Below are 26091 nucleotides of genomic sequence, written 5' to 3' on the forward strand. Positions count from 1 at the left end.
TAGAACAAGAGCTAGAGTCCAACCTCTTCTCCCTCAATCCCTCCCTCTCCCCCCCCACCCCTACCCCATCCTCCCACTCCTCTATGTCAGGGACAAGTCCCAGGACTCCACTCTGACAGCAGCTTCCCATCCCTCCCCCACGTGGGAACAGGCCTGGGGCAGGGGCTGTGGGAGTGACGGAGATCTGTAGGGATGTTCCGAGGCAGGAGTAGGGGTCAGTCCATATTTCCTACCCACTCTTCCTAGGCTTGTAAGCACTTCCCCACCCCCATTCCCCATTATAGTAAGCAGAGAGTTCGGGGAAGGGATGAGCCAAGGCCCTTGAGGATCTGGGATAAAGCTATAGCAGACCTTACAGGATTGCAAAGCTGGAAGGGATCCTAGTACATGGAATATTACGGTAGAAAAGGGGCCTTGAACATAGAATGTTAATGTGGAAGGAGCCTTAGGACATGAATTGTTAGATGGAAGGGGCCTTAGGTCATAGAATACTAGATAGAAGGGGACTTAGATAATAGAATATTAGCATCGGAAGGGGCCTTAGGTTATAGAACATTAGAACAGGAAGGGGCCTTAGAGCCCAGAACATTAATGCAGGAAGGGGCCTTAGAGCCCAGAACATTAATGCAGGAAGGGGCCTTAGAACATAGAATGTTAGTTTAGGAAGAAGCTTTACACATAGAATGTCAAAGGTGAAATAACTCAGTCTTAGAAATTAGAAGGCTAGAGGTGAAAGTGACCTTAGAGATCATCTAGTCTAAACCCCTCATTTGGTAGAAATCTAGAGGTGTAGTAAGGAGAGGTGGTTTGCCCAAGAACATAGAGTTAGCTGTTGTTAGAACTGGCATCAGGTGCCCATCAATTGGGAAATGGTTGAACAAGTTTTGTGGGATATGATTGTGATGGAATATTATTGTACTATAAGAAACGATGAGCAGGCTGATTTCAGAAAAACCTGGAAAGACTTACAAGAACTGATGCAAAGTGAAGTAAGCAGAACCAGGAGAACATTTTACACAGTAACAGCAACATTATATGATGATCAGCTGTGAATGACTTGGCTTTCTCAGCAATACAATGATCTAAGATAATTCCAAAGGACTCATAATGAAAAACGCTATCCACCTCCAGAGAAAAAACTAATAAAGTCTGAATGCAGATCAAAGCATTCTATTTTTCACTCTCTTAATTTTTTTGTGGGTTTTTTTCTTTGGGTTTGTGTTTTCTTTCACAGCATGAGTAATATGGTAATATGTTTTGCGTGGTTAAATATGTATAATCTATATCAAATGGGGAGGGAGGAGGTGAAGGAGGGAGAAAATTTGGAACTCAAAATTTTAAAAAATGAATGTAAAAATTGTCTTTACATGTAATTGGGGAAAATAAAATATTATTCAAAATTTAAATAAAACAAAACAAAAAAAGAACTGTCATCAGAACTCAGGGCTCCTGCCTCCTAGACAGGAGAACTTTCCACTAAGCCAGTTGAATGCATCATAACACTGATGATTCTATTCTGCCCGTTCCCTATTTCAAATGTATGAGTGCCTCATCCTATATTTATTGACATTAATTTAACCAACCTATGCTGACCCTCCACTGAAATTGTCCTTCAGTGCTCCCTGGCAGGTGGAGGTAGCCTTGAATTTTTTTTAAATAAATTTATCCTTTTTTCATATTGCCTATATTTCCTGGTATATCCATCTTCCTTTTACCTCTCAGAGAATCATCTCTCTCAGTAAGGAACAAAAAAAAAGGCATCTGGGGAAGTCCAGCAAAACTAATCAACACATCAAAAAGTCAAATATTCAATACCCACTATCTCTACTTCTAGAAAGAAGAGAAGTAGGTACCTTCTCATATGTCTTCTTTGACACCACAGTTAGTCATTATAATGTCACAACATTTAATTTCAGCCAGCAGTCAGTCAATAAACACCCATTAAGTGCCTGCTATGTGCCAGATATCATGCTAAATACTGGGGATACAAAGAAAGGCAAAAGACAGTCTCTGCCCGAGGAGCTCACAATTTGTTTTTGTTTTGTTGTTATCATTTGTAGTCTGTAAATTGTTTTCCTGGTTCTGCTCATTTCACTTTGCATCAGTTCATATAAATCTTCCCATTACTCTCTGAATTCTTCATATCCATTATTTCTTACAATGCAGTTATATTCATTTATCCATTCTGCAACTACAAAAAGTGCTCATGCTAGAAGTTTACTTCGTTGCTACATCCTCTTCTCCTAATTGTTGGTTCTTCCCAAACCCCCATTTTGAGGAAAATGCTCAGGCCATTCATATCTTCATTCCTTTCTGGCTCCACTCCCACCTCTCTGGATTTTCTCCATCATGCCCCCTGCAGGTAACTTCTCTCTTCCTGCCTACCCTCCTTTTCAAAGCCCTGAACAGGGTATATAAACTCAGAGGTTAGCATTTTGTTTGGGGCTCTCACTCCCTGGAAGGGTGTTGGTGTGGAGACTCTAGGTAGCTGTTGTTAGTTATTAAGAGACTCCCGGCTTTGGAAACCACTTCAGTATCTTTGCCAAGAAAACCCCAAATGGGTCACAGAGAATCAGACATGACTGAAAAACGACTTAACGACAACTTCCTTACTCTAGGTCCATCATTCTATTGGCTGGTCCACCTAGCTGCCTACAGAAGATGGAAGATGGGACATGAATGATGATCCAGTAAAGGAAACTGAAAAGCATCCATCAGAAAGGTAGGAGGAGAACCATGAAAACCTAGGGAGAGGTGCAAGTGTCGAAGGGAGCAGTAGAAAGGGACTGAGAAAGGGACAGGGGATTTAGAAGATCATTGGTAACCTTGGAAAGAGAAGTTTCAGGACTGAGTGGGAAGTGAGAGGCAGTGAGTGTAGACAGATTTTTCTAAGCATTTGGCAGTGAAAGGAAGGTGAGATATAGGATGATGTTTGAGGAGATGGAAGGAATAGGTAAATTAGAGGGAGGGGTGGGTTTGGGGGTGGGGATATAATGAGTTACCATTTGGATATGTTATATATGCTACTGGCAGACCTTCCAAGGAAATTCAGTTGAAAATAGAGAACTAGAGCTCTGGGGAGTGGTTCTTAGATCGAGTCATCTTCCTAGGGGTGATAATTGAAGTGACAGGAGTAGATGAGATCACTAAGGGATATTCTAGACTAAAAAACGAAGAGAAATGGGTCAGGGACATAGGCTTAGAAGACCACTGTGCTTAGGAGGAGGACAAAGGACTATGGAGAGCCATCCCTTTGGGTTGGGAGAATCAAGGAAGGCTTCATGGTGGAGGTGGCATCTGAACTGGGTCTTACACTTTTTCATATCCTTGGTATGACCTAACACAGAGCTGAACATTCAACAGATGCTAAATACATACACATGGTGACTGATCGATTGACTGATGGTTGCTGTCCCAAATATGGACCCTAGAGCCCTCTTCAGGCTCAGAGGGCCATGGGCATTCCAAATTATCCTCTTCTAGGCACCCAACCACAAGGCTCCTTGTATCATAATGGTCGCTTAAGAATTTAAATTAAGAGTTCAAAGAGAACAGCAGTTTGGTGAGATGTTTATTCCCAAGAACAGCAGCTGGTAGATAACTTGAGGGCATGAACTCCAGATGAGCTGCCTGGAGTGTAGCCTGAGGCCCCCACAACCTCTCCCACCTCCAGCCCTGGAAGCTGGCTTCTGTAGAAATCAGACACCCTACAAAAGAGGGAGGGGGCCAGGCACGGCTGAAGGTAGATGGGGACCAAGCACAGGCAGAGGCCAGTTGGGGACGGGTCTTCCAGAGCAGGCAGCAGGCCTGGTTCAGGCTCCATATTGGACATCTGTGGCAATGACCAAAAAGCCCTGAAGAAACAAAAGTCCTTCAGTCAATGGAGTGAGGAAGGGTCTCTAGTCACATTCTCCTAAGCTCCAGGTGCTTCCAGATTCCCCAGGGGACTTTCTGAGGGACATACAGGTCCCAAACTACGTTATATTGAAAGAATTGAGTGGAAAGCACCCTGGAAGAGGATCATATTTAGAGCTGGAGGACCTGAGTCTGAATCCCTGTGAGATATTGGGTTGCTAGCGGGTACGGTAGATAGAGCACTAGGCCTGGAGTCAGAAAACTGTTGCTGAGTTGTTTCAGTGTACCCAACTCTCCATGACCCTGTTTTGGAGTTTTCTTGGCAAAGATACCGGAGTGGTTTACCATTTCTTTCTCCAGCTCATTTTACAAATGAGGAAACTGAAGCAAACAGGGCTGGCTAAGGGACTTGCCCAGGGTCATATGGTCATAGTCAGTGTCTAAGGTCAGATATGAACTCAAGTCCTCCTGACTCCAGGCCCAGCCCTCTATTCACTGCTTCACTTAGCTGCCCTGGACCTGAATTCAAATCAAGCCTCAGTTACTAGCTGGGTGACTTTGGGCAAGTCACTTAATCCTGTTTGCCTCAGTTTCCTCATCTTCAAAATGAGCTGGAGAAAGAGTTGGCAAAACACTCCAGTATCTCTGCCAAGAAAACCCCAGCTGGGGTCGTGAAGAGCCAGACAGGACCAATGACTGAACAAACAGCATGAGATAGTAGGCAAGCTGCTTCCCCTCTTCGGGCCTCAGCTTCCTGAGGATTGGATCAACATCTGTGTGACCTTGGGCAAGTGACCTAACCTCACAGAGCCTCAATTTCCTCGTCTGTAAGATCAAAGGATTGAATGAGATGATCTCTGAGGGCTTTCCCAGCTCTAGCTCTCAGTAGGCTGGTCACAGTGCTACCCTGTGGTCATTCCAGGAAACAGCACTTTCCTTGGCTCTTCCTACCAGAACCAGAGAGGGCCCTTGGGGCATTGTAGCCTCCACCCTCTTCCCCCAGTGCTGACTCTCTACGGCCTGCCTTGGCCAGGATGGTGGCAGGGGGTGGGATCCCTCAGCATCCACTTGAAAATTTCCCATCGCAAGGAAAGGCCTATGTCTTGTAGCAGTCCGTCCCACTATTTATCAAGGTCTCCCTAGGGTGCTTGGCCCCTACAGCCTGATGACAAGAATAGAACTCCTCTTGTTCCTGGAAGTCTCACTCAAGTTCTCTGTTCTTTCTGGGTGGGAGTACCAGAGTGTGAGGGAGAAAAGCCGGTAGCATGTCAAAACTAGAAGGGAACCTTTGAATCAAACAGAATGTTACAACTGGAAGGGGCCTTTGAATGGCACACATGGGGTATCATCAGAACTGGAGAGACCTGAAAACAGCATTGAAGGGAAATTTAGAACAGAAGGCACAGTGTGCCTGAAGCCAAAGGGTTCTTAGGGAACCTTCTCATTTTCCAGATGGGGAAAAGGAAGTCCAGAAAGGACAAGAAACTTACCCCAAAACAGAAGGGGCTAGGCAAGGTTGGGAGACAGCAAGTAAAGGGGTTGGTTCTTTACTATACTGTGCATCGTATCACCCTGGAGACTGAAGAGGGAGGGGAGATGGGGCAAGGAGATGGAGGAACACTGCTGAAAACCTAAGGGCAGGGGAGGAAAGAGATGACGAGGCAGTGCTCTGGGAGCAGGTTGCTAGTCACTGTGATATAGTAACTCTGTGAGTTCCTACAAGGAGATTAAGACTACACCCACCTCTTGGATGTTGATGGCTGTATCTTGAAGGCTGGTCTTGGGCAGAGTGGGCAGAGGGAAGCCTTCCTTGAGTTTTCCTGGGGAAAGTCTATGAGCTGAGTTCACTTCTCCACCCCCAACCCAGAGCCTGGCACCCACTAAACCCAATTAAGATCTACTTGAGTTCTGCCATCTGCCCATGGAGTCCCCAGTCCTAGTGGCTTCTCAGGGGAATTCCCCTGGTATGAGGATACAGAAAGCAGGTTCTCTGTACTGAGAGAGCTGCACCTCTGGCCAGGTATATTCAGGGGCTCGTATTTCCCCATCTAGCTTTCCTCCTCCCTCTTCTTTTGCTTAGCCTTCTTCAGTAATTCCCCATCCCTCCATCCCTAATCTCCTTCCACCCCTACTCCCTGGAGACTCCCGCAAGACAAGTGACCTGGACAAAAATCCCGGGTAAGCCACTGAGCCACCAAGTGACACCAAGCAAGTCACCTCTCTTTACAACTCATCTGTAAAACGAGATTGATGATAAAGGCTGACCGGCCTCCCTCCCAGGATTGCAAGGATGAGGACAGATGTGAGGATTTACTCCAGTCCCTTGCCTTGCCATCTTCAGGGACAGAATTCCAGATGTGGTTTGATATTATTTTCATTATTATTTAGTAACATTTTTCTGGAAGAGGGGAGCAGTTAGGGGTGGTGAAAACTCACGGTTGATCCTAGGCACTATGGCCGACTTCAGAGTGACATTCAGCAGAGTCTCTAGCTTGTCAACCTGGGAAGGAGATGGGAGGGACCGTGGGAGGCACCAAAGGATGGGATGAGATGAAGTGGAGGAGGATAGAGAGTGAATATTAGAGCAATGGGCTGGGCTTGGCGGGTCCCTTCCCTACATTCTGAGGGCCCTTCCAGCTCTGACCTGAGTCTAGGAGGAAGAAGGTTGAAAGCAGGGAAAGCAGAGACACAGGAGAGGAAGGAGGGGGTATAGGTGGGGCTTATAAGGTGCTGCCATGCCCCTGCCCCTAGCACATCAGGCCTGACAATGCCTCAGCTCCCTCCCTTGACCATCTGTAGGAGAAACTTCAGAAACAATCTTTCCCTACTTGCCCAGGAAGAAAATGCCCAGAGATGGTGGGATATAGGACAGTGTATGAGTGGCTGCTGGACCCTGAGAAATTAAGGGGGTAACCATAGGTCCTCATCCTGATTCCCTGACTCAGAGACACAGGGCACTTACCGGGAAGGGGCCCACAGCTGAATGAGCCAGAGTCAGGCTGAAGCTGTAGGAAGAGGGCATGGGTAAGAGCCTGCTCTATATTCTAGACTTGAAGGGTTGCTAGGGTCCCTTGAGAGGAGGCAAGAGGGCAAGGGGGTAGGGCTGGTACCCTCTGCTTCCCACCTCAAGCCAACCTATTCTTTTCTCCCACCCTCCCTCCAAAACTGGAACTGCCCCCTTCAGGAATAGGTGAAGCACCTCGAGATGGGAGAAATAGAGAGGACTCACTTAGTCAGTTTCAGAGAGGCCCCAATATTCTTTCCGGAAGTAAAGATCTGGGCTGAGGCTTTGGTGTCCTGCCAAGGAGACCCTAGTTCAAAACCTGGTCCCTCCCCACGTGTCCCCAGCCCCTGCCCCTTCCTCACCAGCCAAGTGGGTTCCACAGGGATGTGAACTCAGTGGAAGTGGAGTTCGTTTAAGGCAGGACTTCTTAACCTTTTTTATTCTGTCATTGGACCCCTTTGACAGTCTGGTGAAGCCAGACACTTAAAATAAAATGCATAGGACTGATGTTTTGAAATATAGCTATCAATTTTTTTTTTTTTAAAGTTCATGGACCCCAGGTTAAGAACCTCTTCTCTAGGGATTCAACCCAACCCAGGAATGGAGGACTGGCCCTGGGGCAGGACAGGAGAGACCAAATCAACCCCTCCACTGACCCTCGGGTACAGTGAGGCCTGTCTTCTCCTCATTCCCTTCCAAACATTCTTCTCACCCCACGTGAAATTCCCTGCCCCCTCTTCTCTGCCTCTTCACACATATTTGGCCTTCAGGCCCCAGACTCCCATTCCACATCATACAGGAGGGAAGACCACTCAAGACCTGAGGAAGCTCTCTCTTCCCACAGTTCCTGAAGCTCTTAGGGCCTGAACCTTGTAATCTATGTCTCCTCTCTATCCTGTCTTGTTTTTGCCTCATTTCCTGTGTGTGAATCTTGTTGTCTCAGTTAATGTGTGCTGTGGAAAATGCCCTGGACAGAGAAAGAGGGAGGCAGTCTGATACACTGGGAAGAGCCCTGGTTCTGGATTTAAATTCTGTCTTGACACTAACTACCTGTATATGACCATGTACAAGTCATTTAAACCTCCCTGGGCTTCACTTTTCTCATCTGTAAAATGAAGGCATTTGACCAGACGACTTTCAGGGACCCTTGTAGCTCACCCTCTAGTCTATGATCCATTGAAACTGGGAAAGCTATATGTCACTTTTCCCTTTGTAAAATGAGAGGACTGGGCTAGATATTCTCTGAAATGTTTCTAGTTCTCACACTTTGTTGGATGTTCTAAGACCCTTGTTATCATTGACACTGTATGAACAAAATTCTTCCAAGTTCTAATGTTCTAAGGTACACCCATTCTGATGTCAGCCAATAAATGTTTGTTAAGTCAGTAAACATCTGGGTTAGGCACACTGTCGGGGCTCAGTAAATATTAGTGGAACTAAATCGGATGGTCTTTGCTGAGCTCCCTTGTGTGCAGAGCCTTCCACAGCCCTGTCACCAGCAGAAGATGGAGCTAGGGAAGGGAGTCTGGTCCTCTGGCCTGGACCTCCTGCAGCTAGGACTTAGGGCACAGGACAATTCCCTGTCCTAGGCTTGGCATCTGACTTGGATCTCCAGGTTGCTACTGAGCACTGGAGTCCCAGCCCTTGGCACCCATGAGCCAAAAGCAGGGACCATTACTCAGACAGTAAGCTAAAGCCTGCATAAGGCTAAGGATGAGAGTGAAAGCAATCCTTGGGGTCAACTTGTAAAAGGGAGGCCAGGCCCAGAGAGGGTGGGGCTGCCCACTCACAACATGTAATAGGAAGACGGGTACAGGTGAGGTTCCATTGGGCAGAATGAAGGCCTGCACTGCCCCAGGCAATAGAAGCTGCAAAGTGCCCGACTGAGTCTGGAGGCTGGGGGGAAGTCGAGCAAAGATCTGCACGGCCATAGGCGTGTCCGGGAATCTCTTCGGGAGCTGGAGGTGGGGTACAGAGATGGAAGAGGGGAGACGAGAAGGTTAATAAACTCTGACATTTTGAGAAACGTGCAGGAAGGGAGGTCATGGTGACCTTTTCCCTCCCCTTCTACACTGTCTGGGTTTGGGGCTGGGGGCTAGGTCCCAGAAGGGTATGGGAAGCCATTGGTGGGGGTGGGGTGGGATGTGGACAGCCTTCACGGGCCAAGTTTGTCTTTGGTGCCCCCAAACTTCCTACTCTTGGCCCAGGAGGAGAGAGTGAATCCCTGGAGTTCACATGGGGACACATGGCCCTCAATGTGCTGCTCTTGGCTGGGAAAGCTCTAAACTCACTTCCAGTCTCAGCTCTGCTTCTTACTTGGTGTGACCTTGGGCAAGTAACTTCTCCCCAGAGCTTAATTTCCTCCTTTGTAAAATGAAGGGGTCAGACCAGATGATCGTTAGGTCCCTTCCTGCTCTAAATTCTGTGATGCTGTGATCCAAAGGCATGAAGCTTTAATAGTTGGAGTCTGAGATTTGACTTCAGGGAAGCACTTCCCAGAGCCCCTTAAACAGTGCCGGGTAAATTCCTCCCTCTGGCTTCACCTAAAGACATCGTGGAATAGATACAGATCTGGACTTGGTGTCAGGAAGACCTCAATTCGAATCCCACCTCTGACTCTAGCTTTGAAACCTTCGGCAAGTTCTTTAGCTTGAGTCTCGGTTTCCTCCTCTGTAAAATGGGGGTGATAATGATGTCTATAGTGCCCACATCACAGGACTGTTATGAGGTTCAAGTGTCATAACTCCTCTAAAAGGCTTAAGTACCATTTGAATGTCAGTTATTGTTAGGCTGGTCCTGGCGGTGGGAAATTGCATTATTCTGGTCACCTGAAGGTCCTGCCAGGCCAAGGGGTTCTTTCTTTGCCTGTCCCCCCATAACCCCAAGGACCGTGTGGTTATCAGATAAAGTCCACATCTGGTTCATCATATATGTAGTTCTTGGTACACACACACACACACACACACACACACACACACGAACAGGCACACACACATCAAAGCAGCTGGTGACACAGTGGATAAAGTGCTGGACCTGCAGTCAAAAAGACTCGAGTTCAAATCCAAAATCTGACACTTACTAGCTGTGTGACCCTGGGCGAGTCACTTAACTCCTGTTTGCCTCCGATTCCTCAACTGCAAGGTGAGGCTAATACAGCACCTACCTCTCAGGGCTGTTGTGAGGATCAAACGAGATACTTTTAGAGTGCCTAGCACAGTTCATGGTGCACAGGAGGTGCTCCATAAATACCGATCCCTTTCCCCAGCCCCAAATAATAAGGAAGCTTGAACATTCCATCCTCCCCCCCCCCCCCCCCCCCCCCCCGTTTCCGATCCTGGGCAATGAGAGCTAGCGTTCAGACTGAGTAATTCCTATGTCCTGGGTTTCTTATTGTTGTGAATAATAGTAAGTTGTCGTTCAGTCATTTACAGATGAGGAAGCTGAGGCAAACAGGGGTAAGTGACTTGTCCAAGGTAACCCAGCTACTAAGTTTCTGAGGCCAGATTTGAACCCAAGTCTTCCTGACTCCAGAACTGGCGCTCTATCGCAGGGGTGGGGAACCTTCGGCCTTTCTAGGTCCCCGGGTGCAGCCTTTTGACTGAGTCCAAGTTTTACAGAACAAATCCTTTTATTAAGGGGATTTGTTCTTTGAAGTTTGGATTCAATCAAAGAGCCGCACTGAGGACCTAGAGGGCCACATGCAGCCTCGAGGCCTCAGGCTCCCCACCCCTGCATCCACTATGCATCTGTGCCACCTAGGTTCGGCAAAGGAAGCAGTATGGTTTAGTGGATAAAGTGCTGGACTTGAAAGTCAGAAAGACCTAGGTTTGAATGCTGGGCATTGGACTAGCTGTATGGCCCCAGGCAAGTCAATTAACCACTCTGAGCCTCGGTTTCCTCATCTGTAATAGGGGACAATCATAGCATCTACCTCATGGAATTGTGAGGCACAGATGAGATCTTATACACAAAGTGTAAACCTTAAAGCACTCCATAACGTGAGCTGTTAATATCTCAGATAATTAATTACTCAGATACTCAAATACTCAAAAGGAGCGGATGTAGATTTGAGAGTTCTCTCCAATTAGTCACATAGCCTCCACTCCTGCCCAGCCTCTGTGACTCTTGTCCATGCCTCCCGAAGGTTTGCCACAAGGGGGCCCACCCAATGTGTCAGAGGCCTTCCTTGATTTCTCCTGCCACGTGCCTCCCTGTTGCACTGTTGTTCTATGGGATGCCCATTGGTGATACTTATGTAAATTATCAACAAAAATTTTGAAATGATACTGGACTGGAGACAATCATAGAGGGAAGGTGCTAAGATTAGGGAAGAGAAGGAGGGGCTTCTTGAAAGTGAGATGTTTAGCTGTGACTTGAGGGGTGGAACAGATGTACAGACCAATTTTAGTGGCAATATTACCATGGGCAGCTAGGTGGTGCAGCGGATGGAGTGCCAAGCCTGAAGTCAGAAAGACCTGAGTTCAAACCCAGTCTCCAACATTTACTAGCCATGTCACCTTGAGCAAGTCACTTAACCCTGTTTGCCTCAGTTTCCTCATCTGTAAAATGAGCTAGAGAAGGAAATGACAAGCCATTCCAGTATCTCTGCCAAGAAAACCCCAAACAAGGTCAAGAAGAGTCGGACACAACGGAAACAGCTGAACAACAAAAACGTATCAGTGTAGACGAATTATTAGCATATTGATAATCCTTACTCAAGAGGACAGTGGAAAGATGCCTTTACTGGGAGCCAAGAGACCTAGGTCCTGCTAACACGCTGACTTACTGTGTGTAGTATCTTCAAGTTGACAGGAACCTAGGGGGCCATCTAGCCTCCCTGAACTAGAATCCCCTTTATAACACACCTGAGCAGTCATCTAGACTCTGCTTGAAGACCTCTAGTGAGAGAGAGCCCATGACCTCCTGAGGCAGCCCACTCCAATTCTGAGTAATTCTGAATAGCTTTAATTAATAGAAAATTTCCGCTTCTATGGAAGAGAAATCCGCCTCTCTGTGACAACCTCTTTTCCTTTCTCCTCCTCTCCACCCCCAACAAACAGCAAATCTAATCCCTCTTCCTCTTCAAAGACCTTCAAGAAACATCAGCATTTCTATATATTACCAACAAAGTCCAGCAGAAAGATTTAGAAAGAGAAATTCCATTTAAAATAATTGCAGACAATATATAAAATACTTGGGAGGCTACCTGCCGAGACAAACCCAGGAACTATATGAACACAGTTACAAAACACTTCAAAATCAGATCTAAACAACTGGAGAAATATAATTCATGGATAGGCCAAGACAATATAATAAAAATGACAATCTTACCTACATTAATTTACTTATTCAGTGCCATAATAATCAAACTACCAAAAATTATTTTAAAGAGCTAGAAAAAATAATAAAATTAATCTAGAAAAATAAAATAGAAAGGGAATTAATGAAAAAATATGTGAAGGAAGGTGGCTTAGCTATACCAGATTTCAAACCGTATTATAAAGTAGTAACCATCAAAACAATCTATACTGGCTAAGAAATAGAGTGGTAGATCAGTGGAATAGATTAGGTACACAATACACAGTAACAAATGACCATGGTCATCTAGTGTTTGATAAACCCAAAGCTTTTGGGATAAGAATTCATTTTGACAAAAATTTCTGAGAAAACTGGAAAGCAGAAACTAGACATAGACCAATATCTCACATCGTCTACCAAGATAAGGTCAAAATGGGAACATGATTTAGACATAAAGGGTGATATCATAAAAAAAATTAGGGGAGCATGGAAAAAACGTACCTATCAGATCTATGGATAAGGGAAGAATTTATGACAAAATGAGAGAAAATCAATGCTGCCAAGATTAGAAGGAAAGGAGGAAACTGGAGGAAAAAACTTTTTTTTAAGTAAATTTTTCTGTATGTAGAGAACTGAGTGAAATTTATATGAATATGTGTAATTCCCCAATTGATAAATGGTCAAAGGATATGAACAGGCAGAAAAAAATCAAAGTTATCTATAGCTATCTAAAAAATGCTCTAAATTATTATTGGTTAAGAAACATAAATTAGAACAACTCTGAGGTACCACATCATACCTATCAGATTGGCTAAGATGGCAGAAAAGGAAAATGACAAACATTGGCAGAGATGTGGAAAAATTGGGACACTAATGCATTATTGATAAAGTTGTGAACCAATCCAACCATTCTGGAAAGGAATTTGGAACTATACCCAAAGGGCTCTAAAACTTTGACCCAGCAATACCACTACTAGGTCTGTATCCCAAAGAGAATTTTTTAAAAAAGAAAAAGGACCTATATATGCAAAAATATTTATAGCAGCTCTTTTTGTGGTGGTAAAGAACTGGAAATTGAAAGGGTGTCCAACAATGGGAGAACGGCTGAACAGGTTGTGGTATATAATTGTGATGGAATATTATTGTGCTATAAGAAATGACAAGCAGGATGCTTCAGAAAAATCTAGGAAGACTTACATGAACAGAAGTGAAGAAGTTATGTTTTGGACATGTTGAACTTGATATGCCAATGGGATATCTGAGAGAGAATGGACTTAAATCTTCAGAAGTGTTGAGCTAAATTACTTTAATTGTTAAACTATACATTGATTTTAAATACCTCTGAAATAAAAAAAATAAAGCCCTTCAAATATCTGAAGACAGTTTTCATATTCCCTAAAATTCTCTTCTCCAGGTCCCAGTTCCCTCAACTAAGCCTTATATGGCATGATTCTCAAACCTTGGACAAGTTAGTTCTCTTCTCTGAATCTCACTTTCCTTCTTTGTCAAATGAAGGGAAGCTGTGTGATTACTAAGAGGTCCTAGACAGGAAAACCAGGGCTCAAGCCTGGTTCTGACACTTAGTGTGTGACTTCAGGGAATTCCAGGACTTCAGTTTCCTCTTTAAAAAAGAGGCGGTAGGAGAAGATGGTCTCTAAAGGTCCTTTCACTTCTGCCTTTTAAAGCCTTTTATCACTTGGCCCTTGTCCTGCCTTTCTAGTCTTTTTACACTTTACTCTTCCTCACATATTTTTCGATCCAATGATACTGGCTTTCTTGAGTCCTTTAAACAAGATACTCCCTCTCCCCACTCTGGAACTTTTCATTGCCCATCACCCATGCCTGGAAACATCTCCCTCCTCATCTCTACCTCCTGGACTCCTTGGATTCCTTCCAAGTCCCAGTTAAAATCTCACCTTCTGAAAGAAGCCTTTCCTTATCTTCCTTAATCTTAGCACCTTTCTGCTGTGATTATCTACAATTTATGCAGTATTATATATCTTGTTTGTATATTTTAAAATTTTTGTTTATTTTATTCTGAACTTAAGAAAAAAAACCCAGCATTTCCATAACATAGAATAGAAAAAAAAGATGATTGTACATGAAACTGCAAATCCGTTATGTACAAGTTGCTTTTTAAATATGTAATAAAGTTATAATGTAAATTTTCTTTTTTTTCCTTCTGTTCCCTGCCCCTCACCCCAGAGGTGGCTCCCATTAGACACAAATATATATGTGTATATATATATATATATGTATATATATATATATGTGTAACCATTCTATACATACTTCTGTTTATCAGTACGTGCTTGTATATTATTGTTGGCATATTTTCTCTCCCATTAGACTGTGAGTTCTTGAGAACAGGAAAAGTTTTTTCCCCCCTTTCTTTATCTCTCCCATCTTCCCTTTTTTAAGTGCCTACTATGTGCCAGGCACAGTACCTAGTGTTTCGTGCCTGCATCACAACAAAACAAAACAGATTTTTGGGGACCACTAACAGTGGATTGTATATGCAGTACAGACTGTATTTGGACCTAAGGGAGCAAAGGGATATGGGCATGCAGTTTCCAGCCTGAGAGGCAAAATCGATGACCCTTACTTACCTCAGGCACAAGGCCTTTGAAGATCTTGGTGTTGAGATGTATGGGAAACTTCTTGGGTATCTGGAATGACGGAGGAAGGTCCCCTATTCAGCCTTATCCAGCCCTCCCCTTTCACAAGCAGGCAGCCCACTGTTAGCTAGCTGTCACTCACATTCCCCTAATCCCTCCTGCCTTTCTTCAAGTCCAGTTAAAGTCCCACCTTCTGCAAGAAGCCTTTCCCAGCCCTTGGTCCCTTCCCTCAGAGACCACCCCCGATTTATCCTGTATATCTGCTGTTTGTCCACAGTGGTTTGCATCCTTAGACTGCAACCTCCTTCCAGATGCCACGGTCCTCTTGGAGAACGAAGGATAAACAACCACCACCATCTTCAGGGCAGAAACTGCTTTTCTTTGTATCACTCTATGTCTGGCATGTAGAAGACCCTTAATAAATGTTGACTGACTGTTGCTGCCTGCCTGGTCCCATCTCCAGTCTTGGCCCCAACCTTAGCTATCTGTCACTCGTATTACTCTAGCTCCGCCTATTACTGCCTGGTCCTGCCTTCAGCCTTAGCCCAGCCCTCAGCAGGCTGTCATTCATTTCCTTCTAGCCTCACTCCTTGGTCCCACCCCTCTTCCCAATCCTGGCCTCAGAACCAGTTAGATGCTGCTCTGGCTCCACCCCCAGACTGTATGTGTCAGTCATTTTCCTTCCAACAATCTTTAGCTCCACCTCCAACTCTTCTAGCTGTCACTCAAGTCTCTCTAGCCCCGCCTCTCCTCGCGCCACACCGCCCCCATGAACCCAAGCCCTGCCCCCTTGCCTTGTCATCAGTGAGGTTCCAGGACAGCGCCCCTGCCCCATAGTAAACGAAGGCCGCTGAATTGGCCACGAAGTCTGAGACACCCAAGAGCAGCATTCGGTCATTCTGTTCCCGGAGCGAGAATGGAACAGGGGGCACTGGGGCTTCTTTGTGGCCGTCCCGGCTGTAAAATTCACCCTGGGGTGGGAAAGAGTTATGGGGAGGAGAAAGAAAGGATGGGACAGGGAAACTGAGTCAGGGACATCCAAAAGTGCCCAATCAAGCCCTGTGTGAAGGTCTAGTCCCAGCTGGGCCATTCTTTTGCTGTGTGTGTCCTCTTTCTTGGTGTCATTTTCCTTCTCAATGAAATAAAACTAATTATCCCTGATCTTGCAGAATCATGAAACCCAAACAGCATAATAGGTGGAGAAAATGTAAAGTGCTTAAGAATTATAGACTCTTGGAGCTGGAAGGGATTTGAGCAGGTACGGAGTCCAACCCCTATCATCACTCCGTGCAGAAATCTCCACAAGCCTTCTTGATTGTGGGTCATTCAGCCTTTACTTGGACAGTGCATAAGGGGTTAGTAGTTAATAGAATTCTAGAATATTAGGTCTGGGAGAGACCTTAGGACATAGAATATAGAAGACCAAAGCTGGAAGGGACTTTAATCCAGCCTCCTTATTTTATAATTAGTAAAATTAGAGTCTTAGGGTGCTCAAGTCGACTAAAGGGAATATTCAAGTACTTTTTGATGGGGCAATAAAAGGTGTACTTGGGGGAAAGGAACACTAAGAAAAGAAAGACGTGGCTTGGGAGATCCATATATACCACAGATTTGCTGTGGGACCTTGGGTTAGTCACTTGGCTCTGTTTGGCATCTGCAAAATTGGAACAACCATTTCCTTGGATTCTCAGAGAGAGTATTAGGAAAGCATGATGCTTAGCAGAAAGGAAATATGAGGAGAAAGAAGAATCAGAGGGCTGGAAAGAGGGAAGACGATGTTAATGATAAAACGAAGATGGAGAGAGTGAGGAAAGAGGGACAGAAGGAAGATAGGGAGAAGGATGGAAAGAACAGGGAGGATGTAGGAACAGAAAGATAGGTAGGAGTATGGGAAGGGAAGTTACCTTAAGGTCCAGTTCAATGCTTTGCTCTGTAATCAGTGGTGCTGCCACCAGAGGATAGTCCAAGTCTGCAAGGGAGCTTATGTGGCTGGATTCTGGGGACCAGAGCAAGAGGGAGCCGCCTGTTCTCAGAGGGGTCTCCTGTGATCCTAGATTCCAGCCCATCTTAGTAGTTCCCCTGACAGCTCATGTCTCTCTCCCCAGCCCTCTCCCTCCCAGATCCAGGCTCCCGGTGCCACCTCCTGACCTGGGATGGTCTGCAATGTTCGTTCTAGAGTTTCCACTGCATTCTGGATCTCTTTACAAAGCTGAACAAGGAGAAAGGTCCAGGGAGTTAGGGAATGGGGGACATCTTAGGGAATGTGACTGTGAAGTAGTTTCACTGACTCTGCCCCTCCCTGGCATCAGTCCTTGCCTGGACACCATCCTGGCTCCTTGCTCTGGTCCCCCTGTCCCCAGAATCCCGTCCCCAAAGCTTTGAGCCCATCATTTTCCCATTTAGTCTTTTCCTCTATACATCACTTCCCTGGTCTTGGGGGAAGGAATGGGAGTAGGGTAGTGGGGAGGCTCCCAGATGTGATCGCTGGAGATGGAGGAGGGTGTGACCTGACTGGTTGTCAGGAGCAATGATAAACAGCAATAATACTGACTTTCTTGCCTTAAGAATTGCAAAACACTTTATATATACTGTCTTATTTGATCTTCACGTCTTTCTCTGTGTCTCTCTCTCCCTGCCTTTCTGCGTCTTCTCTCTGTGTATCTTTGTGTCTCTGTCTCCTTCTCTTTTGCTCCTCCTCTTCCTCCTCCTCTTCCTCCTCCTCCTCCTCCTCCTCCTTCTTCTTCCTCTTCTTCTTCTTCTCTCTCTCTCTCTCTCTCTCTCTCTCTCTCTCTCTCGCACTCTCTGCATCTCCTCTCTTTCTGTGTGCCTCTGTAGGTCTCTGTCTCTCTCCCTCCCTCCTCTCTCCCTGTCTCACTCTGTCTCTGTCTCCATGTATCCCGGGTATATGCTCTATAGTTACTTATATAGTCAGGTGGTGTCTTTCTTCCCTCCCTCCCTCTCCCAGAACGTAAGTGCCAAGAGGCCAAGAGCCGTTGCCTTTTTGTCTCCGTGCCTCTATTCGCCCAGCACAGGACTTTGCTGAACAAATGTTTGTGGGGTTGAATTGCTGATTTTACAGAGGCAGACGCAGGCCCGGGGAGGTTAAGTGATTTGACTAAGGGTACCAATTATTAATTGACAAAACTAGCCTTTGCACCGACTGCCTTTCCATGGCTCTAACAAGAACAAAAGACATTTCCCAGACAAACTCAGGATATCAGGTATACTCTGAGTTTTAACATCAACCATCCAAGTGCCAAAGGCCCCATAACCTGGCTCACGATCCATGCTGTTGACGTCATGATATCAAGGACCTCACAATACTGATATAACAAGCCATTGATGTGTGTATTAAAATGCTCTCTGGTTGTTAGAGGGATGAGGAGCCAGGAGTGGGGAGGGCCTAGCGCTAAGAGGGGAAAGAGCTAAGAGGGAGTCTGGAGGGACTAGGTGAGGCTTGGAAGAGGGAACAGGGCTGAAAAGAGAGGGAAAAGAAAGGGGGACACCTAGATGAGGAAAAAGGAAGAAGGGAGCAGGGGTCTGGAGATGAGAGGGGAAAGGGATGTTCTCTGGGTTGTTGAAGGGGTGGGGGAAGAACCTGATGTGGTTTTTTGTGGTGATATAGGATACTACGGAGGGGCTGCAGTAGAACCTCACCTTGCTGTCCAATTCCCGTCGAATGGGATCCTCCAAGGCTCCAGTGAAGATGTTATAGAGCCAGCTATGGGGAGGAAGGATAGGGATATGTGGGCCTGACACCCTTGCTCTGCCCTGGGATAGCCCCCCAACACTGTCCTTACCTGGCTCCCCCATGGAAGGTGACATCCAGGTGCCCAACGTGGCAGCTACAGCCTGCAAGGCTCACGACCGGACGTCCAGCGCCATCCCAGCCCACGTCTAATAGCACAACCAATATCATGTCCCCCACACTCAGCTTGAGGGTTCCACTGTCATGTCTGCTGAGTGGGGTGGAACAGAATGGGAGAGGGAAGAGAGGCAGCCCTTGGGTACAAAGAGTTTAGGAGAAATCCCACCCATGGCCACCAGAGAGCAGCAGCTGCCCACTGAGTCAGCTAACTCTAATGGCTTTCACCCAAATTTGGAGTGGCCAGATTCTCCCAGGAAACAATCCTAGGATCTCTGGCCATACTGTGTTGTACCAGCCCTCACTGGAGCGCTCAGAGTGGGCTTCCAGGAAGAGGTGGTGAAGCATGAGCTGGACCTCAGTGGCCGGACTGAATTTGGCCAAAGCAAGTAAAAAGTCATTAAAAACACTCATGTTTAACTGTCCTCTGGCCTTTCTCTGTAAAATTATGGGATTGAATTAGATGATTTCTAATGCCTCTTCCAATTCTTAATTCTATGAACCTGTGAACCCAACTCCAGAGCCCTACAGAGAATGCGGAAGCAGTGGATACCTTCAAAAGGCTGGGCTTGGGAAGCTTAGGAATTTGGGGTCCCAGGGCACAAGAAGGTATGAATGGAAAAGCCTGGGCTTTGAACCCAGAATACCTGTGCTAAAATATTGGATCCACCACTTATTTAATGTGTGACCTTAGTAATGTCTCCCCTCTCTAGGCCTTTGTTACTTCATCTGCTCATCTCTTAAATGGGGCTAGGGGGAGAGGAGATTGGACAAGATCATTCCTAGTCCACAATATTAAAAGTCTGTGTTCTTTGAGGATCTAGAAGGCTCTGATGGGGGAGTTAGACATATTCTGTCATCAGGAAAAGGAGGGACCCAAGGATAAAAGTGGGAGTGGGGTGGCTCAGCTGGACCTTTCCAATATCCCTCCAAAGTCCTTACATTAATGATACCTTCACAGACCAGTGACTGTTGACTTCGGCCTCCGCAGGTCCCATGGATAGTTTGATCCTTGAGCTGGGAGCGAATGCAACCAAAGACTCCCCCAAATTTATAGTCTTTACTTGGAACCTGTAGGAAAGTACCAGGTAAAGTTCACTTTCTCAGCCCAGCCTCCCCCAGAGGCTTACCCCTCAGCCCCATTATTCAGACCCCATTATTTCCAAGTTGAACGTCTCCTCAATCACTAATAGACCCCCTGCCTGGTGACATCCCCTGAGGAGAGAGTTTGAGCCCATTAAGTATCCTGAGCTGTCACGGAACAAGGAACATTGAAGCTGAAAGGGTCCTTAGAATAGGGAACATAGAATAACAGAACTAGAATTCTGGAACTCTAGAGATTATCTAAGCCAAACTCCCATTTCACAGTTGAGGAAAGCAAGACCCAGAGAGGGGAAGAGATATAAAGCTGGCTAATGGCAGTTTGAGGCGTATAATCCAGGTCTCTTGGCAGTGGGGAGAGGAGTGGGGAATAAGCATTTATCTGACGCCTACTATGTGCCAGGCACTGTGCTAAGCACTTCACAAATATTATATCATTTAATTTTGACACCTAAGACAGTAGTACTCTGAGACCTGGAGATTTCAAAATCCTATGGCTCAGTGTAGTAGAAAGCTTGCTTTCTGATGACCTCAGTCTCCTCATTTGTGAAATGAGAGGGGGAAGGAATTAGACCAGAATGTAACTCATATTTCTATAGTACTTTAAGGTTTGCAAAGCATTCTCTTCCCAATAACCCTATGTGGTGGGTAGCACTTATCTTTTTAGGGCTATTTTACAGATGCGGAAACTGCCACTGAGAGGTTATGTGACTTGCTCCGGTCACACAGATAAATATAGGAGGCCGGTGTCCGACTCTAATTTCAGCAGCTTCCTATTACACCACACCTTTTAAGTCTGAACTTCTCTGTTCAAACATTCCTTGCAGCTGTGACAGTTTTTGAGTCTGTAATCAAAGCCTGAGTTGGAGGGGTTTGGGAGGGAAGTAGGAGGTGGGGGGAAGCAGGGTAACTAAGAGCAAAATCAGATGTCCATGTTTGAGTGGAGTGAAGGGGAGGGCTGGAGATCAGGAAGGAAGGGTGTCACCTGGTGGGCTGAGGCTATGGGGAACAGTTGGTAGGAAGACCCTTGATTTTCATCTGTCTTACCCCGTCACCGCATACTCCACATGGCCCACCAGGGGGACTGAATAGGAGCCCCGGAAGTCTGGGATGGGCAGCTGCAGTAAAGCAGACTTCAGAAACTCCATCCCAACCTGCTTCCCTGCAATAAAGACCAACAGGACCATCACCTCTTCTTCACCTTCCCAGCACCACAGCCTCCCCAATCATTACAGAGCACTAACCATAATCCAGCCCTTTCTGGGTGATCTTCATTTTTATTCCAGGAGTTACTGCCTCCGTTCCTACCCCCAGCAACACCACTAGGAGCCACAGCATGTTAAGACTTCTTCAGGCCCTGCTGAGGGAAGGATTGAACAAATGGGGTGGAATGACTTCTTTACTCTCCATCAGTCAGTTAGTTAGCAAACATTTATGCATTTTGTGAAGTGACCTGGGTTCTCAGTTTTGTCAGTAGGGTGAGACCTTTGGTAGATCCCACCAAGCTGGAAAGCTGTCGGGCATAGACCAGCAATGGGCTGTCACATGGCTAGCCTAGCTAAGTACAGAGTTGTAATTGGATATAGGAAGCATGTCCTCCCATTGGGGGAAGAGAGCAGGACACTGCCTCGGGAGTGGGCAGAGAAAGAAATAAGATGGGAGCTGGGCCTTGAAGGGTGGGTGAGATTTGGTGAAGAAGGGAAAGCTTATTCTCGGCTGAGGCTTACAGCCTGAACAAAGGTTGGAGGTGGGAAAATGCAAGAAATGTTCAGGGACATGCCCACTCCCCAGACTGACAGGTCCACAGTCCTCCATATATACTCTGTTTTGTAACCCCCTGTTCAAGTGAACCTGTTATTCAAGATCCTTTATGTCTTACCTTTTCAACTATGTTTCCCATCATTCCTCTCATATGCTTCAGTCAAATTGGGCTGCTTTGAGCCCTGTCCTCATCCCTCTCTCCCTTGTCCTTACTCACACCAGACTTCTATCCCGATTCTATTATATTTCTCTGTTGAAGACTCCCCCTTCCTTTACTCCATCAATTCATCAATCAAAAAAGCATTTACTAAATACCTACTATGCGTCGGCCTCTGCACTAGGATCTGGAGATAAAAAGACAAAACTGAGACAGTCCCAGCTCTCTGGGAATTGGGTTCTACTGAATTCTACTGGGTGAGATGAGGGGTGGAAAGCTCCCACCCCAGATTCCACCTCCTCCTGGAAGTCTTTCCTGATTGCTTAAAGCTGCACATGGTCCCTCCTTGCCTAAATTTTTTATTCAAACATCTCTGCTTGACTTCTCCTTTTTTAATTCTAACTCACTCAATGTTTATCTATGCACATGCCTTGTTAGAGAGAGGGATCTGGCTGGACCTTGGATCCCAAAGAACTGAGGGGCTAAGTTGCAGTTCTTTTACTTACTCACTAGTGACCTTAAGAAAGTCTTTTCTCTTCCAGAGCTTCAGTTTTTTCATCTATAACATGAGGATAATAACCCATGGGCTCCCTCCCTCACAGATTTCTTTTGTAAGGAAAATACTTCGTAAAATCTTAAAGACCTTGTTATTGTGCAGAAATGAGAGCTGTTATGATCCAGGGCAGGATTTGTGTAGATACCTTTGGGCCCCCCATAGCCCTGTGCACAGAGCCCTGCACACAGAAAGTGCTTAATAAATGCTTATTGAATTTGGTCAAAACCTTTTTCTCTCTCTCTATATCACTCCTTTCTGAGCATTCAATGCTGTGCCTCCACCTCCACCAAGAGCGCAGGTATGACAGTGCTTTGGAGGCCTTCGAAGGGCCCTCTGCCTGTGTCTGGGGGGACCTTAGACTAATCTGCTCCAGGATTTATCTCTGCCAGCCCAGCACAAAGAGGGCTCCAGGAAGAAGACTGAGCTGAAGGGCCAAGCTATTCAAGAGAGGGCTGAAGCTCTTAGAGAATTCCCCGGCTACCCAAACTACCTGTTAGGATCCCTAAGTACTTCTCCTGCTTCCATTTGGCTGAATGGAGCTCTCTCCCCAACGTTGGCTAGCCTTCCCCTTCCCACCCACCGTCTGCTATTGGCCGCAGCTGGCCTAGATCAGGATGGTATTGCTGCCCTCCCTCCCCCACCCTCCACTGTCAACACACAGATACACACATACCCAGACATACCCACAAGAGGCCCCAGCCCCGGCCCCTGAGCTCAGCTGGAGCTTCCCCTTCTCCTTACCGTAGGCTGTTTCAGAGAGGGAACAGGAGTCTGTTCTCTTACCCTTGGGTTATATAGAGTAATGTTGAGGAAGGGGAAGTTGAAAGGTGGGCTGTAGAGACAGGATGTAATAATGGGGAAATGAAAGGGAGGCTGAGCTAAAGAACAGGGCCAAAGAAAAGTGAGGAAGAGAGAAAGCTGATGAGATGTGTGAGTTTTGACCCTGGCGCCTCCAGGCAAATCAGCCTTCCAATAGAGGTCTTCCTGCCTTCATTCTCTGCCCTCTTCAGTCTGTCCTTCACACATTGCTAGATTGTTCATGAGTTGTAGGTCTGATCATAACCCTCAACACAAAATCCTTCATCAACTTTATTATTGCTTAAAGAGTAAAGTTCAAACTTATTTTCTTGGCATTCAATGCCTTCTACAATCTGGCCCTACTCTATTGTTCCAGCCTTTATTATCTCTTGTGATTTCTTCCCACTATCTCAGCATTCTAACTTCTGTGGACCTGGAGCATATCCTACTTTCTACCACCTCCTATGTTGGGAATGTTCTCTCTTCCTGTCTTCATCTCATCCCTTAAAGCGCAGCTCAAATGCTGCCTTCTCCAGGAAGCTTTCCCTGATCCAATCATTTCCCCAAGTCCCACCAGTAACAACTTTCTTCTTTCGACCTCAAACAACACTTTCCTTTGCCTTCTTTGCCACCTTAATTCAACAAACCTTTGTTGAGTGTAAAGCATTATTCTAGGCCCTTAGGATGCAAAAATAAAAATGAAACAGCCCCTGTCCTTGAAAAAGTTCTCTTTCTGGTGGGGAGACAGTACCCCGAGACAACAAGGAAGCAATATTTAAGGACAGGAGGGTGAGCACCGACTGGGGATGAATCACAGAAAATGCATGTGAGGGGAGCCTTGAAGGAAGATAAGGTTTCAGATGGGTGGAGATGAAGAAGGGTAGGTGGTTCCAGGCATGGGTGTTGGAGGAGTGGTGGTGGTGTTGGTGGTGTAGAGCTGATTAGAGAGATAGCTTGTGGGAAGCCGTGGAGGCTGGAGATGGAATGCAAGGAATGAGGAACAGAGTCTTAGCTGGAATGTAGAGTTCATGAAGGGCAATAACATGAGCTAAGTCGGGAAAGATAAGTAAGGTAGGTAGATAGAAAGTCAGGAAAGTCAGTGGAGGGTCTGAAATGGCCAAGCGAGTAGTCTGTATTTTGTCCTAGAGGCAATGGGGAGCCACTAAGGATTTTTGAGCAAGAGAATAATACAATCAGACAGATTTGTTTGGAGACTTCCAAACCAACTGGGGATTATAATAATAGTTGGCACGCATTAGTTCACTGAATTTTCACAACTCTGTGGGATAGCTACTACAGGTACCAGTAGTCAAGGGTGCTACCACACGTTCCCATTTTACATATAAGAAAGCAGAGGCCGAGGGTATCTCCCACAGGCTCACATCGCTAACAGCAGGAATGAACCCATGGCCTTCTTGTCTCTAAGATCAGTACACTTTCTACTATGCCCACTGCCCCACTGGCATTATCCTAGTCTAAGGCAAGAGGTGATGAGGTGACGAACTAGGGAAGAGTCTGTGTGCTTGGAGAGGAGGGAACAGATGCAAGAATTATTGTGGAAGTAACAGAACATGTTAATTGATTGAATACAGTTGGTGAGGAAGAGGGGGAAAGTAAAAGATGATTCCAAGGATGGCTAGGAAGTTGGAAATACAGAAAGAGAGGCGAGTTTAGAGGTGATGGGAGGGGAAAGGAGAGAGAGGAGGAGAAAGATGAGGGGGTAGTTGAAGCCAGGTTCATTCATTGTGTAATATTGTTGTTATACCTTTCTGTGTTGGGCACTTATGAAGCCCTTACTAGCCTGTGAACTTGGCGACAGTAGGGACTATATGTGTTATCTAAACTTTGTGTCTCCCTTTGTGTTTATCATGGTTTTCAGGGAGTGCAGTGATTCTTAAATTAGTTCTCCTTGACCTGCTTTCTAGGTCGGTTGTCTTTGGTATCATATAATTTTCTTCCATTTTTTTTTCAATCTCTTTATTGTGTTCTGCTATATTTCTTGCTTTCTCATGAAGTCATTGATTTCTATTTGGTCTATTTTAATTTTCAGAGAGTCCATTTTTTTTTGGATAAAGTTAACCACTTTATCTTCTAAACCATTCTCCTTCTAATTCTATTGTCCAGAGCTTTTATTTCATTTCCCAGGACAGAGTGTTAGGGTACTCAGAGCCCTTGGGCATCTAGAGCTGTCCCAGGTGTCATGTTGATTGTTGCCACCCCCTGGGATTCCAAATATTATCACTCTGGGGCTTTCTCCGGGTAACCCTTTGCTCTTGCTGCTTTCAGATACAGAGGCTTCTTGCAGGCTCCACATGCCTCTGGCCTGTCTCTGGCCAAGCTGGTAGGTCATGCTTCACTGACCTTGGCTTTGCTGGTTGCTTTCTTTCCTATTTCACTCAGGCTTCTCGATGATCTTTTGTGCAATTCTAGGATAAAAAAAAATCACTGCATGGAGTTTTTCATTGGATTTCAAAATTATTATTTGGTCTGATGCAAACTTTTTGCTTGAGTTGGTATGGGGGAGCTCATGGTGCACCTCCTGCTTTGGGAAGCCATCTTGGCAGAAATTTTCCTTCAGTCTCTAATACAATATTGGCTCTCTACATAGTAGGTATTTAAATGGTCATTGAATGAATGAACGAGGTCAAGGGTGGAGTTAAACTACAAGGTGGAGGCGTCCAGTGCTCAGGCCCCCCAGTTCCTATCTCTCTCCCTGCCCCAGTCAGGAGTGCTAGTCATAGACCTTTCTAGAGTCTTTCTCTTCCCCTTCAGTCTTATAATTTACTCTTCCCTCAGCTGCCCCTGTACCTCTTCCCCTTCTGTCCCATCTACTCATTCATTATATCAATAAAGAGGGATATGTGACCACAAAAATTAAAAATATACATATTTTTAAAAAAACACTTTAATTCCATCACCAACATTAGATTTAGAAGGAATCTCCAAGGATTATCTAATCTGTTTCCTTGCCTTCATGAAGGGAATTCATTCATTTTTTTGACCTTGTATCCCCAGGCCCTTTCAGTTGGCAGTAATAAATGTTAGTTATTGTATGCAGAGGTAGCCTGGTGAAATGTA

At 45.7% G+C, this 26091-nt stretch overlaps 1 protein-coding gene across 4 annotated transcripts; it reads right to left on the minus strand.

Annotated features, from left to right (window-relative positions):
- Positions 1 to 3555: 3555 nt before the first annotated feature.
- Positions 3556 to 22995, minus strand: LOC118843416 (bactericidal permeability-increasing protein-like). 4 transcript variants are annotated; one of them, XM_036751056.1, is made up of 16 exons: positions 22957 to 22980; positions 20986 to 21101; positions 20789 to 20903; positions 19583 to 19711; positions 18576 to 18731; positions 18433 to 18496; positions 16924 to 16984; positions 16680 to 16771; positions 15570 to 15746; positions 14767 to 14826; positions 8650 to 8817; positions 7085 to 7152; positions 6818 to 6860; positions 6292 to 6355; positions 5599 to 5675; positions 3556 to 3854 (listed from the first exon to the last, which is right to left on the minus strand). In XM_036751056.1, the coding sequence occupies exons 2-16, from the start codon at positions 21077 to 21079 to the stop codon at positions 3813 to 3815; spliced, it is 1410 nt and encodes a 469-aa protein (XP_036606951.1). In that variant the 5' UTR covers positions 21080 to 21101; positions 22957 to 22980; the 3' UTR covers positions 3556 to 3812. The 4 variants fall into 4 exon arrangements, with proteins under 4 accessions (XP_036606951.1, XP_036606950.1, XP_036606949.1 ...); XM_036751055.1 differs by having other exon boundaries at positions 3572 to 3854; positions 18576 to 18734; positions 20986 to 21098; positions 22957 to 22995; XM_036751054.1 differs by having other exon boundaries at positions 3572 to 3854; positions 18576 to 18734; positions 22957 to 22971.
- Between the last annotated feature and the right edge of the window lie 3096 nt (positions 22996 to 26091).

This window comes from Trichosurus vulpecula, chromosome 3 (genome assembly GCF_011100635.1).
Source record: "Trichosurus vulpecula isolate mTriVul1 chromosome 3, mTriVul1.pri, whole genome shotgun sequence".
Taxonomy (NCBI): Eukaryota; Metazoa; Chordata; class Mammalia; order Diprotodontia; family Phalangeridae; genus Trichosurus; species Trichosurus vulpecula.